The sequence below is a fragment of the Cetorhinus maximus genome, chromosome 12 (genome assembly GCF_964194155.1).
Source record: "Cetorhinus maximus chromosome 12, sCetMax3.hap1.1, whole genome shotgun sequence".
NCBI classification, from domain to species: domain Eukaryota; kingdom Metazoa; phylum Chordata; class Chondrichthyes; order Lamniformes; family Cetorhinidae; genus Cetorhinus; species Cetorhinus maximus.
This window is the reverse complement of record NC_135890.1, coordinates 16,128,278-16,140,523: the sequence shown is the minus strand read 5'-3', so window position 1 is coordinate 16,140,523 and position 12,246 is coordinate 16,128,278. Positions and strand designations below refer to the sequence as shown.

The following is a 12,246-nucleotide window of genomic DNA, read 5'->3' as shown; positions in this document are numbered from 1 at the left end:
TGAAAAACTACAGTATGTTTGTATGCGTACAGCAGGTACACCATTTTGTATGCAAGTGCACTGAGGCCCAATAATAAAAGTAATTTTAAAAACTGTTTTATTACAGATGCATAAAGTTGCATTACAGGATGTGAATGCAAGTGTTTCCAGTTTACTTGGCACTATTAGTAATTTCCAAAGAATTATCCAATTTACCTTATCTGTTGCTTTCACTTTTTTAAGATCCAGTTCAGTCAGTTTCTGCACCATGAAAAGGATCCAGAATAAATAATCAGGATGTTCCTATTATGAAAAAAGCAACAAGAAAAAATGGCTTAGTGCAAGGATTGAGTTTTAAATAGTTTCATAGTAAGTACTATATTGGACTGGACACATAGCCATGAGGTTTGCCACATGAGATCTTTTTATGGTTTAATTTCTAACTTTTGAATACGCTGTGAAATTTATTTCCAAGAGACACATTTTTCTCACTGTGCATTTTTTTTAAACTGCTGTGAGCAGGATAGTTTAGGAACCACCAAGGTTGAAAAGAATAGAAGGACAAGAGAAATCAGAAAATTTCTTGGGTTTGAAAATTCTGCCTGTTGGAGGAAAGGCAGCTCAAGGGAAATAAGGAGCTCCATCGTTTTGCGATCATGGGAAGGAACTAAATCAGAGATTGTAGAATGAGTCTCATTTCAACAGAGTGAGGATACAACAGGAGGAACAGGTTGCAAGACTTTGTATTTGCAATTAAGGGTGAAGTGCAATTCAGAGCAGTAAGTCACATAGACCTGTAAGGCCCTACGCCCAGTAGCGAGTCTGATATCGATCTCGGACAGGATGGCATTGAGCGGGATTACAAATGGCCTCAGCATCACTCGATCACAGAAGAGGAATGACACATTCAAAGAAAAACTGTCCAGAAGTTCCTGAGTGCTGCCTAGTGATCCTTATTGGAAGTGAATGTGTTATGGGTGTTGAGAGGAAAATAGAAATGCACTTAGTTGGGATGCCTTTAAGGTACTATAGATTGCTGACATTTGCACTTGAGGATCATTCATTAAAAGGTAGTTAGTCGGGCAAGGTTACAAGAGTAGCTTAGCTTCAAGTGGAGCAGGAATACTGGGTTTTGAGGGCAGGGGAAGAATATACCTCACACAGTTAATAGTTAAAATATATCTGCAACACAGACAAGAACTAAAATTAAACAAATGCAGATGATTAATAATTTAAAATTCACAGTAAGTATGTAATGCAGATGAGCATTTAAAAACAGTTAAGCATATGTCATCGCAGACAAAAATAAAAATGTATCCTAAGTCTGAAACACGCCATTTCAAATAAATAAATATATTCATGTTATAAATGAGAACACTCCTGATTTAATTAAAATATATGAGTGGAACCAAATGTTGCAGAAAACTGAATAACGTTTTTAATGAAGTATTCATTTGCAGATCCTAAATTCTTCTTTCTGATAAGTTTTCTTGAATGAGTATTCAAAACATGGATTCCAGTTCCTTTTCTTTTCTGCAGCTTTGAAAAAACCTGGTTGTCCTGGATGTTTTGAATTGGTTAAGGACACTGACCTTTGGGAGACTGATTTGCTCCCTCAGCAATCACAGAGACTTGAAAAATTCTAAAAATTTCCCACAAACTTGATGAAGAACAAGGAAGAATTTGTGTTGGCTGAGGTGAGGCAGTAATGGCAAGGACAAAAACAAAAATACCTGGAAACACTCAGCAGGTCTGACAGCATCTGCGGAGAGGGATACAGTTGACGTTTCGAGTCCGTATGACCCTTCATCAGAACTAAGACGTATAGAAATGAGATGAAATACAAGCTGGTAGAGGGGGGTGGTTGGGACAGATAGAGCTCGATAGGAGGCCAGTGATAGGTGGAGGCCAAGAAGAGACTGCCAAAGATGTCATAGACAAAAGGAGCACAGTGATGGCAAGGCCTCGGCTCAGCTTTCCCCTAACTTATTGAACTTCACCATAGAGCTCTTCACTTACACTGACAAGATTCAAAATAGAAGCTTTTGCCTTGTAATGACAATGGTAGTACTGAAGTCTAATTAACCTTGAGGATGGCCACTGATTCCACTAGCATCACAGTAACACGATGCTTTTTGGCAGAATCAAAATTCAGTCCTTGACTGCTGTTTCAACAATGTAATCAAGAGCACAGCACTAATTTTGTTCCAAACTGTTGTTATTTCAAAAATCAGTGACGAACAGGATACCATAGATTTTAATATGTCCTTGCTTATCTACTTTTTATGGTTAACAATAGCAGCCTAGAAATAGCTGCTGTGATATCATTAACACCTGTTTATATCATAAATAATTTATAGGTAATATGTGTTTGAAACAGACAGCCATGATATTGGACAGGCACACTTTGGTTAAGTAATTTTATTTTTTGCAAGATACAACCTTAAGTAATATGACACCATGAATTTAATGTCTAATCAACCACCGGAATTGAAAGGAACAATATTCCAATGAACCAGCTTTTTTCTAAACATTTTTGATCTTTACAATTAAAATGTAGAATTTGATGCAATGATAATGTAATGATACCTGTCTCCAGTTATATGAATATACCTATAGTGCTGAATTTTAGCCAGTTCTTCATCCACGTGGCTGGCGAAGGAAGTCCATCTGTTGAATTCCACCCCCACACCTCCCACTGCTCCAACCACCAACTTCCCCTCTCCTTCCCCAGTACCTGTATTGGGTTCTGTAGTAGATTCAGGACTCTTAGAAGGTCAAGGTTTTGCATGTGCTTAATTTCATTCAGATCTCTGATCTGACAAGACAAAAGTCAACATAATGAACAGAGACTTATTTTTAAGCATCTCTTAGATATTTATATGGCACTGGATGTCTTAACAGATTATCAATACTTCTATGCTACAGGTCAAAAATTATCAGCAGCGTTAAGCTAGAAAAATGTTATGCTAATTGTGTTTGTTTCTAATTTGACAGAAGAATGGTCTTATCTCTTTAAGCCACCAGGAAGCTAGGAGAGGGGGAAACTAATTGGATAGTACATCAAGGACTGGATTTCGGCTGAGGTGGTGGGGCACAGGAGACAGGTTTGTTTCCCACCCCAGACAGGAAGCAGATAAAGTTTCCAATTTTTCATGAAGGCAATGGGTTAATTGATGAGGTGTCAGGAGTGGGGGTGGGAATTGAGGTGGGACACCAGGGAAGCAAGCCAAGTTCTGACCCAAATCATCTGTGCACGGTTTAAGAAAAAGTGAAAGCATCTGAATTTTCAAATTGGCCAGGGCAGGTGGAGAGGTGCAGGAACCTGGGGTAGGGTAGGGATATGTTAATGTTATTAAAATTTCCTTGCTACAGAATAGATTTTCTTCAAAATTTCCACTTTTGTCAATCAAATAAAACTTTTTTCCACACTGCCAATCCTTTTTCCAACAGCTTTACACAGCTTTCAAAGGCCACCTACCCCTGTGAAAATTTCAAGATTTTAGACGGCGATGTCTTAAGGAGCTGCTTAATACCTATATGCACCCAATTAACAAAAAGGGTGACTTCACATTCCCGCCCTTCCCCTGCTCTCCCCACCGCCCTCGCAAAGATTAGCAGAGTAAGGAATGAAGGCAGGATGTCATCATGCATGACATTGGCGCCTTTTTTTTGTTGCCAGCCTCTGTTCTAACCCCATCCCAGCAACAAATATCCAGCCCCAGGTTTTTACAGAAAATTGTGATATTGCAAATGTCATGAAGAGATCTTAATGTCTGTAACGTTATTGGAAATTATTTTTAAAATTGGATTGTAGTGGGGTCTGTGTAAATGAGTTTGACTGTGTGTGTCTTAATTGGATTAAAGCCAGATAGTCCAGGTGCTTTGATGTACAGTAGTTTTGAGATGTTAATTAGATAAACGTAAGGAGGAGAAAGTAAAGTGTAAATTTGCATTTGTTGAATAAAGCAATCAAGAGTGGGGGTAAACTCTTGCACCTAGCTGGGAGATGCCAAGCAATGTGTTTACATTACTAATAACATTTGTGGAATGAAAGGATATTATTGTTAGGAGGTGTAACGTTAAAAGCCTGGTGATACAATGGAAAACTTACATTCAAAGGAAAAGTTAGGTATAAACAGAAAGGAGTTTGTGTGTGTGTGTGTGTGTGTGTCAATCAAAGGCATTTAATATCTAACCAGCCTGTAAGCCTACAATTATGTCTACAAAGGAACCAAATTGCAAGAAACCTCAATTTGAATTCATACGGTCAAATGTGCTTTGCCTGGTGTCTGTTTAAAGCCTATGGGTTACAGTTGCCCTGGTAGAGATTTACCTGGGAGTGATTCATTTGAGAATTTGTTTAAAAGTTTTTATGGCAATAATTCGTAGGCATGTGTACGTGTTTAATTTGTTGTAAATTAATAAATGTTTAATTTAGTTTTAAATAAAAGCCCTCCTGACGCTCGGTGATCTTATTCCTGAATTCAGAGCTGCATCCCAAACATACCAACTGAAAATATAGATTATGACAATTGTTTCAAGTTTCCCTCTGGGATTTAAACAACTCAGCCTTTACCAACTGCTGTGTCATAACACAATATTGAATTTCAATTCAGAAAAATATTTACACAGTTCCCAGAACATATATTTAAAGGATGATAGCAAATACACATTTTAATGTGCCTTTGAAGACTTGTATGATGGAGGGACTGAATAGATAGGTTCACTAGATTGGTCCCTGGAATGAGAGGGTTATCCTATGATGAGATGCTGAGTAAATTGGATCCATACTCTCGGGAGTTTAGGAGAATCTCATTCACTCAGTTTAAGAGGTGATCTCAATGAAACATCTGAGATTCTGAAGGGGGTTGACAGGATATTGAGAGGTTGCTTCCCCTGGCTAGGGAATCTAGAACATGAGGGCACAGTCTCAGAATATGGGGTCAATCATTTAGGACTGAGGTGAAGAGAAATTTCTTCACTCAGATGGTTGTGAATCCTTGGAATTCTCTACCCCAGAGGGTTGTGGATGCTCTGTCACTGCGAATATTCAAGGCTGAGATAGATTGAATTTTGATCTTTCAGGCGATCAAGGGATATTGGAAGTGGGCAGGAAAATAGAAATAAGGCAGGAGATTAGCCATGATCGTATTGAATGGCAGAGCAGACTCAGGGGACCATATGGTTTACTCCTGTTCTGATTTTTTATGTTCTAATGCTTGGGGTTTGTGTTTGATCACCCACACAGACTGATAGATGAATGATTCTCCTTATCATAGGGTCCCATGTGAAATTTGCTTCGGTGGAACTGCTTTCAGTTCATATCAAGCGTGCGTCCAGAGCACAAGACAACTCATCATTTGGTAATAAAAACAGAAAATGATGCTTAGCAATTTTGGTAGCATCTGTGGAGGGGGAAAGAGTTAACATTTCAGGTCAATGATCTTTCATCAGAACCGGGAAAAGTTTGAAATGTAACAGGTTTTATGGAAGTGAAAGTAGAGAGGGTGAGAAAAAGAAGAAAAGGATAAGGTGGAAGGCAGGAGAGATGAAATGACAAAAGGGTTCATCGTGCAAGGACAAAGGGAATGGTAATGGGACACGTAATGATAAAAAGATATGCCTAGAGGAGGTGCGAATGGCAGACTCATGAATAGCTGCCATCCAAAAGAAAAACAAAGGATAAAAAAGAGAAACGAGCGAAAAACCAAAACCAGCAAAGAAGAAGGAAACAAAATGGATGCCAAAGTTGCAATCAAAAATTGCTGAACTCAAGTGTTGAGTTCAGAACGCTATAAGATGTCTAACAGAAATATGTGTTGCTGTTCCTAAAGTTTACAATGAGCTTTATTGGAACACTGCAGGATCAAGGTCAAGGACAGAGGCACCAGTGTGGGAACAAGGTGGAGATTTCAAATAACTGATACCAGAAGTTCAGGCTTAAGCTAACCTATTATATTTTCTAGCTTTCCAAGGTTCTAATGAAAAGGTCATCAATCTGAAATGTTAACTCTGTTTCTCTCTCCAAAGATGCTGCCAGACTTGTTGAGCATTTCCTGTATTTTCTGTTTTTATTTCAGATTTTCAGCATTCACAGTGTCTTTGGATGGGTCATCATGTAGTAATTTCATTCATAGGAAAGCAGCAATGGCAACTGTAGGAAATTGAAATATCCCGCTGCCCGAGAGGATGGTGCTCTAGAGGTTGGAGTTATGGAATATTGGTGGGTGCAGAGCAGTAACTGGTATATTGATGTTGCAATTTGGAAGAAGCTTTAATTAGCATCTGCTTCATCATGTACTAAACTTAGAAATGTTAGATGTTGATATTGAGTGACAAAAGAGGAAAGATGTTTCAGTTAACAAGACCAATATCCTTTACTTATAGAGCAGAAAATTCAGCCAAAGGAACCCACCTTACGTTTACCAAGACATTAACTCAGTCACAATATACCTATTTTTCAACATGTGTGCATTCTGTAGACACCATAATGGTTAGCTGCACAGGAACTCACTTACTGAGAACTGCACACAACTACGTAAATACAACTTAATTAATATATCAGGTAGGATTGGAATTCCGTAAACCTCGCATTCCTACTCTTTTTTTATTCTTTCAGTGACGTGGGTGTCACTGGCAAGGCTTGCATTTGTTATCCATCCCTAATTTCCCTTGAAATGAGTGGCTTGCTAGACCATTTCAGAGGGCAATTAAGAGTCAACCACATTGCTCTGGGTCTCGGGTTGCATAAAGACATTAGTAAACCAGATGGGTTTTTACAACAGTCAATGTTGTCATGGTCACCATTATCAAGACTAGCGTAAGTTTTTACCTCATTATTCTCCAGATTGATGGTTTCCAGCAGGTTATGGTCCTCCAACCCATTCAAAGTTTCTATTTTATTGTTTGACAAATCAACCTTGTGCAGGCATTTCATTTTTGCCAGTCCCCTCACTTCTGTGATCTTGTTACCTCGCTGTGAATAAATTACAAACATAGGAGTGGAAAATATTTGGCACCTTGAGATAATTTGTTCTTGATTTTCTGTTCCCCATGGCATTGTCAGATGGCTTGCTTTTATACAAATAGTTTTGCATCTTATCAGGGACTCAGTTGCATAGTTACATTCAGCATTTAAAAAAGATCATAGCTATGCTCCGTAACAAAGAAATAAAAGACAAGAAGCTAATAACTCAATTACTTTTTGAATCAGGTACATCATTCTCTATGTTATAAATGATAAAATCTTAAATGGAGTAGAGGAGCAGGAGGACCTGGGGGAGTGGATACACACACAATGAAAAAGAAAAAAAAGAAACAGGCATCAAAAAGGCAAACAGAATCCCGAGTTTACAATCTACAGGCATCGAATACGAAAGCATGAAGGTAATGTGGAACTTGCCAGGATCTTAAACAGTCAGCGTAATGTTTATTGTTTTCAGGTGTTCATGGTAGGAAGATTTTAAAGCAATGGACAGGGTACAGGATAGGTTCGTTGGGACATTACCAGAAATCATGGGTTACTGTTAAGAGAGATCTGAGAAGTCAGGAATATAAACAGAAAATGCTAGAAATACTCAGCAGGTCTGGCAACTTCTGTGGAGAGATTCTCTCTCCACAGATGCTGCCAGACCTGTTGAATGTTTCCAGCATTTTCTGTTTTTATTTCAGATTTCCAGTATCCACAGTATTTTGCTTTTGAGAAGTTAGGGCTTTTTTTTCACTGGTGTAGTGAAGGTTAAGGGACAACCTGAGAGACATCCTCAAGGTTCCGAAGGGCTACAAATAAAATAAATAATAAAAGTAGAGTAAAATGAATTGCAATGAGGAAACTCAAATTTAAGATAAGCATAACAAGAATTAAAAAACTATCGTTATAGTTGGAATGTGAAACTCTGTGCCATTGTTAAAGCTGAGTCCGGAAGTAGTTCTTACGGAATTAGATGGCTGCTTGAAAAAGAGGAATATTGAAAAGAAGTGGATCAATCAGGAGAGTGGGATTAGACCAGGTTGCTTATGTGGAGAAAAACATCAGCATGGAATTGATGGGCTAAAGGGCCTGTTTTTCTGTACCTTAATAATCTATAATTCTGCGAACAATAAGAAATGTCACAATCGGTCCATGAACAGGTCAATCAACACAGCACTGCCAGTGACTTTGAAAAGTGAAAAGTGCAAAAAGACTCATTGCTGCTGTGTCATCCCAACATGTCCACTCTCACAAAATGGAATATATGTAAAGTTGCGGCGCAGAAAACTGTGTGTATTACAATATCTGTAACACTAGTCAGTATAAAAAGGGCACAAACTTGGCACATATTCAGAATGAGTGCTTACCTGTCACAATATCGAGCTCAACCATTCAGACTCCTTTGAGTCCTCTTTTTTTAAAGAATACTTACACTTTCCTTCACTGCAGTGAACATATTGCATTATGTGGCAGCTTTCTGGAGGCTGTTTAACATGATGGCATTTCCAATTAAAAGCTTAATAAAGACTTGAATATAATAAAGGTTTTTTTTTCAGCACTTGAAATTTGCCAAAGGGCTCTGTGGGCCTGGACAATCTTTAATTGACACCTGAGCTCCCAATAAATTGGATATATTACTAATCAGCGAACTATCTGAAAGTGATCATTGCAATTGTATCTTTGTACTCGATTCTTAGAAAAACTTCTTAAAAATATATATTTTCAAGGAATTAATAATTCATTAAAGATTTAGGAAATCTTTTTTCTCTTCCAGTTACATTTCTCACACCACATGGTATCTTGCAGCCAATATTTATGGACAGAATGCAATGGCACCACCGGGAGCAGGCTGGGAAGCGAGGGTAGGCATTTAATGGTGCAGGAAGGCAAAGGGTATAGAGCCATTCACTTTCCTGACTCCCCTAATTAAGTCCGGGGTAGGGAAGGTCAAGTTCGGCCTTCCCACTGCTAGGCCCATTGAGGCTTTTAAATGGCTAAAATCAAAGTACAGCTAATTGTTATAATGATATGGGAAGCATCTGGGCTCCAAATACTGCAACAAAGCATCACCTCCAACTATGGCCAGAAATTTCCCCCCATCTAGGGGGTTGTGCAGGGGCGGGCGTGAACCCGATGGGCACCCCCAATCGGGTCCATGCTGCCATTTTACATGGGCAGGCCAATTAAGGCCCGCCCATCGTGACACGGGCCCAGAAACGCTGAGCGCTCCCTGTGCAGGCGGGAGGGATTCCTGAGTGGTTCCCTGCGATCTATTGCACATGCGTGCGAAAGAGCGCAGAGATCTCCCTGAGATCTCCCTGAGACACGGAGTTGCTTCAGGGAGATTTGTTTCAGTATCAAACTTTTAAATAAAGGATTTTTAAACTTTTGAAACATGTCTCCTCGTGTGACAGTGTCACATGAGCTGGGACATGTTAATGAAATTTTGGAAAAAAATTTAGTGATTTTTTTAAACACTTCATGAAACCTCATCCCGCCCATGGATGAGGCTCCATGAAATATGCAAAGGCCACCTGGGCTCTTCGCCTGCCCACCAACCTGAAGGTTAGACGGGCAGCTCAGTTAAGTACTTTAATTAGTTTTTAACAGGCCTTAATAGGCCTTTGACAGTTCGGCGGGCACGCAGCCGACTCCGCTGCGCGTCTGCTGAACTGAGGATCAGAATAATGCACGTTGACGTCGGGATGCCCGACGTCACCGCGCATCATTTCACATGTCGGCAAGCGGGCCCCGCCCCCCCGCTCGCCGACAGGAAAATGCTGCCCGTACATATTGGATCTGGAGGTACCATCCACGTTAAAAATAGTATGGGAAGTGGGTTCCAAAAATGTCGCCTCAAACTGCGCAGAACTGACTTTGCGGCAATGTTATGAACCATTAGTAATTGTTAAAGTTTGCTCCCGTTCTTTTAGAAAATGCATATTTGACATTGATAGAAAGAAAAGGAGCAGATGACTGTGCATGGTGAAAATACTGACCATTGAAGCAGACAATATAAATTGGTCCAAGGGACAATTAGATGTGTTTCTGCAAATTAAAGGAATGGAGGGATATGGTGAGGATGATCAATGGAAGAGGTACTGGCTTGTCAAGCCCAACAAATTTTGAGTTTTATTAATAGCACTCATTGCCTTCAGAGAATACTCTGTGGCTTCTCCCAGCCATTCTTTGCAATATCAGAAATGTCAGGAACAATGGGCAACGTTTAAAGATTGCTCCTCATACCTCTAGACAAGAGACAAGAGTGAAAGAGACAAAGAACAAGGCTAAATAAAGTCACAACTTACTAGGCAAAGGAATTTAATTGGCAAATTGTCCAAGCCACGAATTTTCAAAAGCCCATTTTCTGCAAGACTGAGGTACCTGAGACTTAGGCAGTTCTTCAAGCCTTCAATTGCCTGGATTTGATTGTCTGTGAACTCATAAAGAAGAATACACCAGAAATAATGAACAATTTAAATCCCAAGTAAAGTTTGCAGTCTGAGTAAATCCTGCCAGTCCAATTAATTTTATTTCATTACCAATGCTGCAGATCAGGGGAACTGCAGGCTTCGGAACTGTAGTATTCAGCTACTGGGATTTATTTCCAAAAGGAAAGGGAGAATTTTCCTCCATTTATGCCTTTTTCACAATTAGGCAGTAACTTCTGCTTTCTCTGGTAACAAGCTTGGAGGCAGGAAGGACATTTCACTTGGTGGGATGGTGGTGTACCTTAACATGGGCAAGGGAACCTCCTGCTGATTACCACGTAACCCCGTGCCCCCATCCCCCTTGGCAACTACAGACCACCCCCCTCCCCCTCCATGCCCACCCACCCACCGGCCACCCCCCCCACCTCCGTGGCTACTCAGCTGGGGAATCAATACTCCTTCATGTTGAACACCACCTGGAGGAAACACTGAAGGTTGTGAGGGTGCAGAATGTACTCTGGGTGGGGACTTCAATATCCATCACCTAGAGTGGTCCAGTAGCACCACACCAGACCAAGCTAGCCAAGTTCTCAGGGACACAGCTGCTAGACTGGGTCTGCGACAGGTGGTGAGGGAACATACTGGGCCTCATCCTCACCAACCTGCCTGCCGCAAATGCATCTGCCCATGTATCGGTAGGAGCGACCACCGCACAGTCCTTGTGGAGGCGAAGTCAGATCTTCACATTGAGGATACGCTCCAAAGTGTTGTGTGGCACTACCACTGTGCTAATGGGATAGATTTCAAACAGATCTAACAACTTAAGACTCAGCAACCATGAGGCGGTGTGGGCCATCAGCAGGAGCAGAATTGTATTCAACCACAATCTGTTACCTCATGGCCCAGCATATCCCTGACCCGAGCACTGCCACCAAGCCAGGGAAGCAACCCTGGTTCAATAAAGAGTGCAGGAGGGCATGCCTAAAAATAAGGTGTTAACCTGGTGAAGCTACAACACAGGACTACTTGCGTGCCAAAAAGCATAAGCAGCAAGTGATAGACAGGGCTAAGCGATCCCACAATCAACGAATCAGATCCAAGCTCTGCAGTCCTGCCACATCCAGTCGTGAATGGTGGTGGACAATTAAACAAATCACTGGAGGAGGAGGCTCCACAAATATCCCCATCCTCAATGACGGGGGAGTCCTGCACATTAGTGCAGAAGAGAAGGCTGAAGCATTTGCAACCAGCTAGAGGTGCCGAGTGGATGATCCATCTCGGCCTCCTCTGGAGGTCCCCAGCATCACAGATGCCAGTCTTCAGCCAATTCGATTCACTCCATGTGATATCAAGAAACAGCTGAAGGCACACTGGATGCTGCAAAGGCCATGGGCCCTGACAATGTTCCAGCAATAGTACTGAACACTTGTCATCCAGAACTTGTCACAACCCTAGCCAAGCTGTTCCAGTACAGCTACAACACTGGCATCTAGCTGGCAATGTGGAAAATTGCCCAGGCATGTCCTGAACACAAAAAGCAGGACAAACCCAACCCGGCCAATTACCGCCCATCAGTCTACTCTCCATCATCAATAAAGTAATGGAAGGGGTCATCAACAGCGCTATCAAGTGGCACTTGCTTAGCAATAACATGCTCACTGATGCTCAGTTTGGTTTCTGCCAAGGTCACTCAGCTCCTGACCTCATAATAGCCTTGGTTCAAACATGGACAAAACAGCCGAACTCCAGAGATGATGTGAGAGTGACTGCCCTTGACATTAAGGCAGCATTTGACCGAGTGTGGCATCATGGAGCCCCAGCAAAAGTGGGGTCAATGGGAATCAAGGTAAAAACTCTCTGCTG

General features: G+C 41.0%; 1 protein-coding gene across 1 annotated transcript in view; it reads right to left on the bottom strand.

The window, feature by feature from the left end:
- lrguk (leucine-rich repeats and guanylate kinase domain containing) overlaps positions 1–12,246 on the bottom strand; it is a 175,335-nt gene that overhangs the window by 142,534 nt on the left and 20,555 nt on the right. The window contains exons 6-9 of the mRNA XM_078553057.1: positions 10,261–10,385; positions 6,815–6,958; positions 2,717–2,797; positions 196–282 (exon numbers count right to left, since the gene is read on the bottom strand). Coding sequence (XP_078409183.1) covers positions 196–282; positions 2,717–2,797; positions 6,815–6,958; positions 10,261–10,385 — 437 coding nt within the window. The remainder of the gene's footprint in view (positions 1–195; positions 283–2,716; positions 2,798–6,814; positions 6,959–10,260; positions 10,386–12,246) is intronic.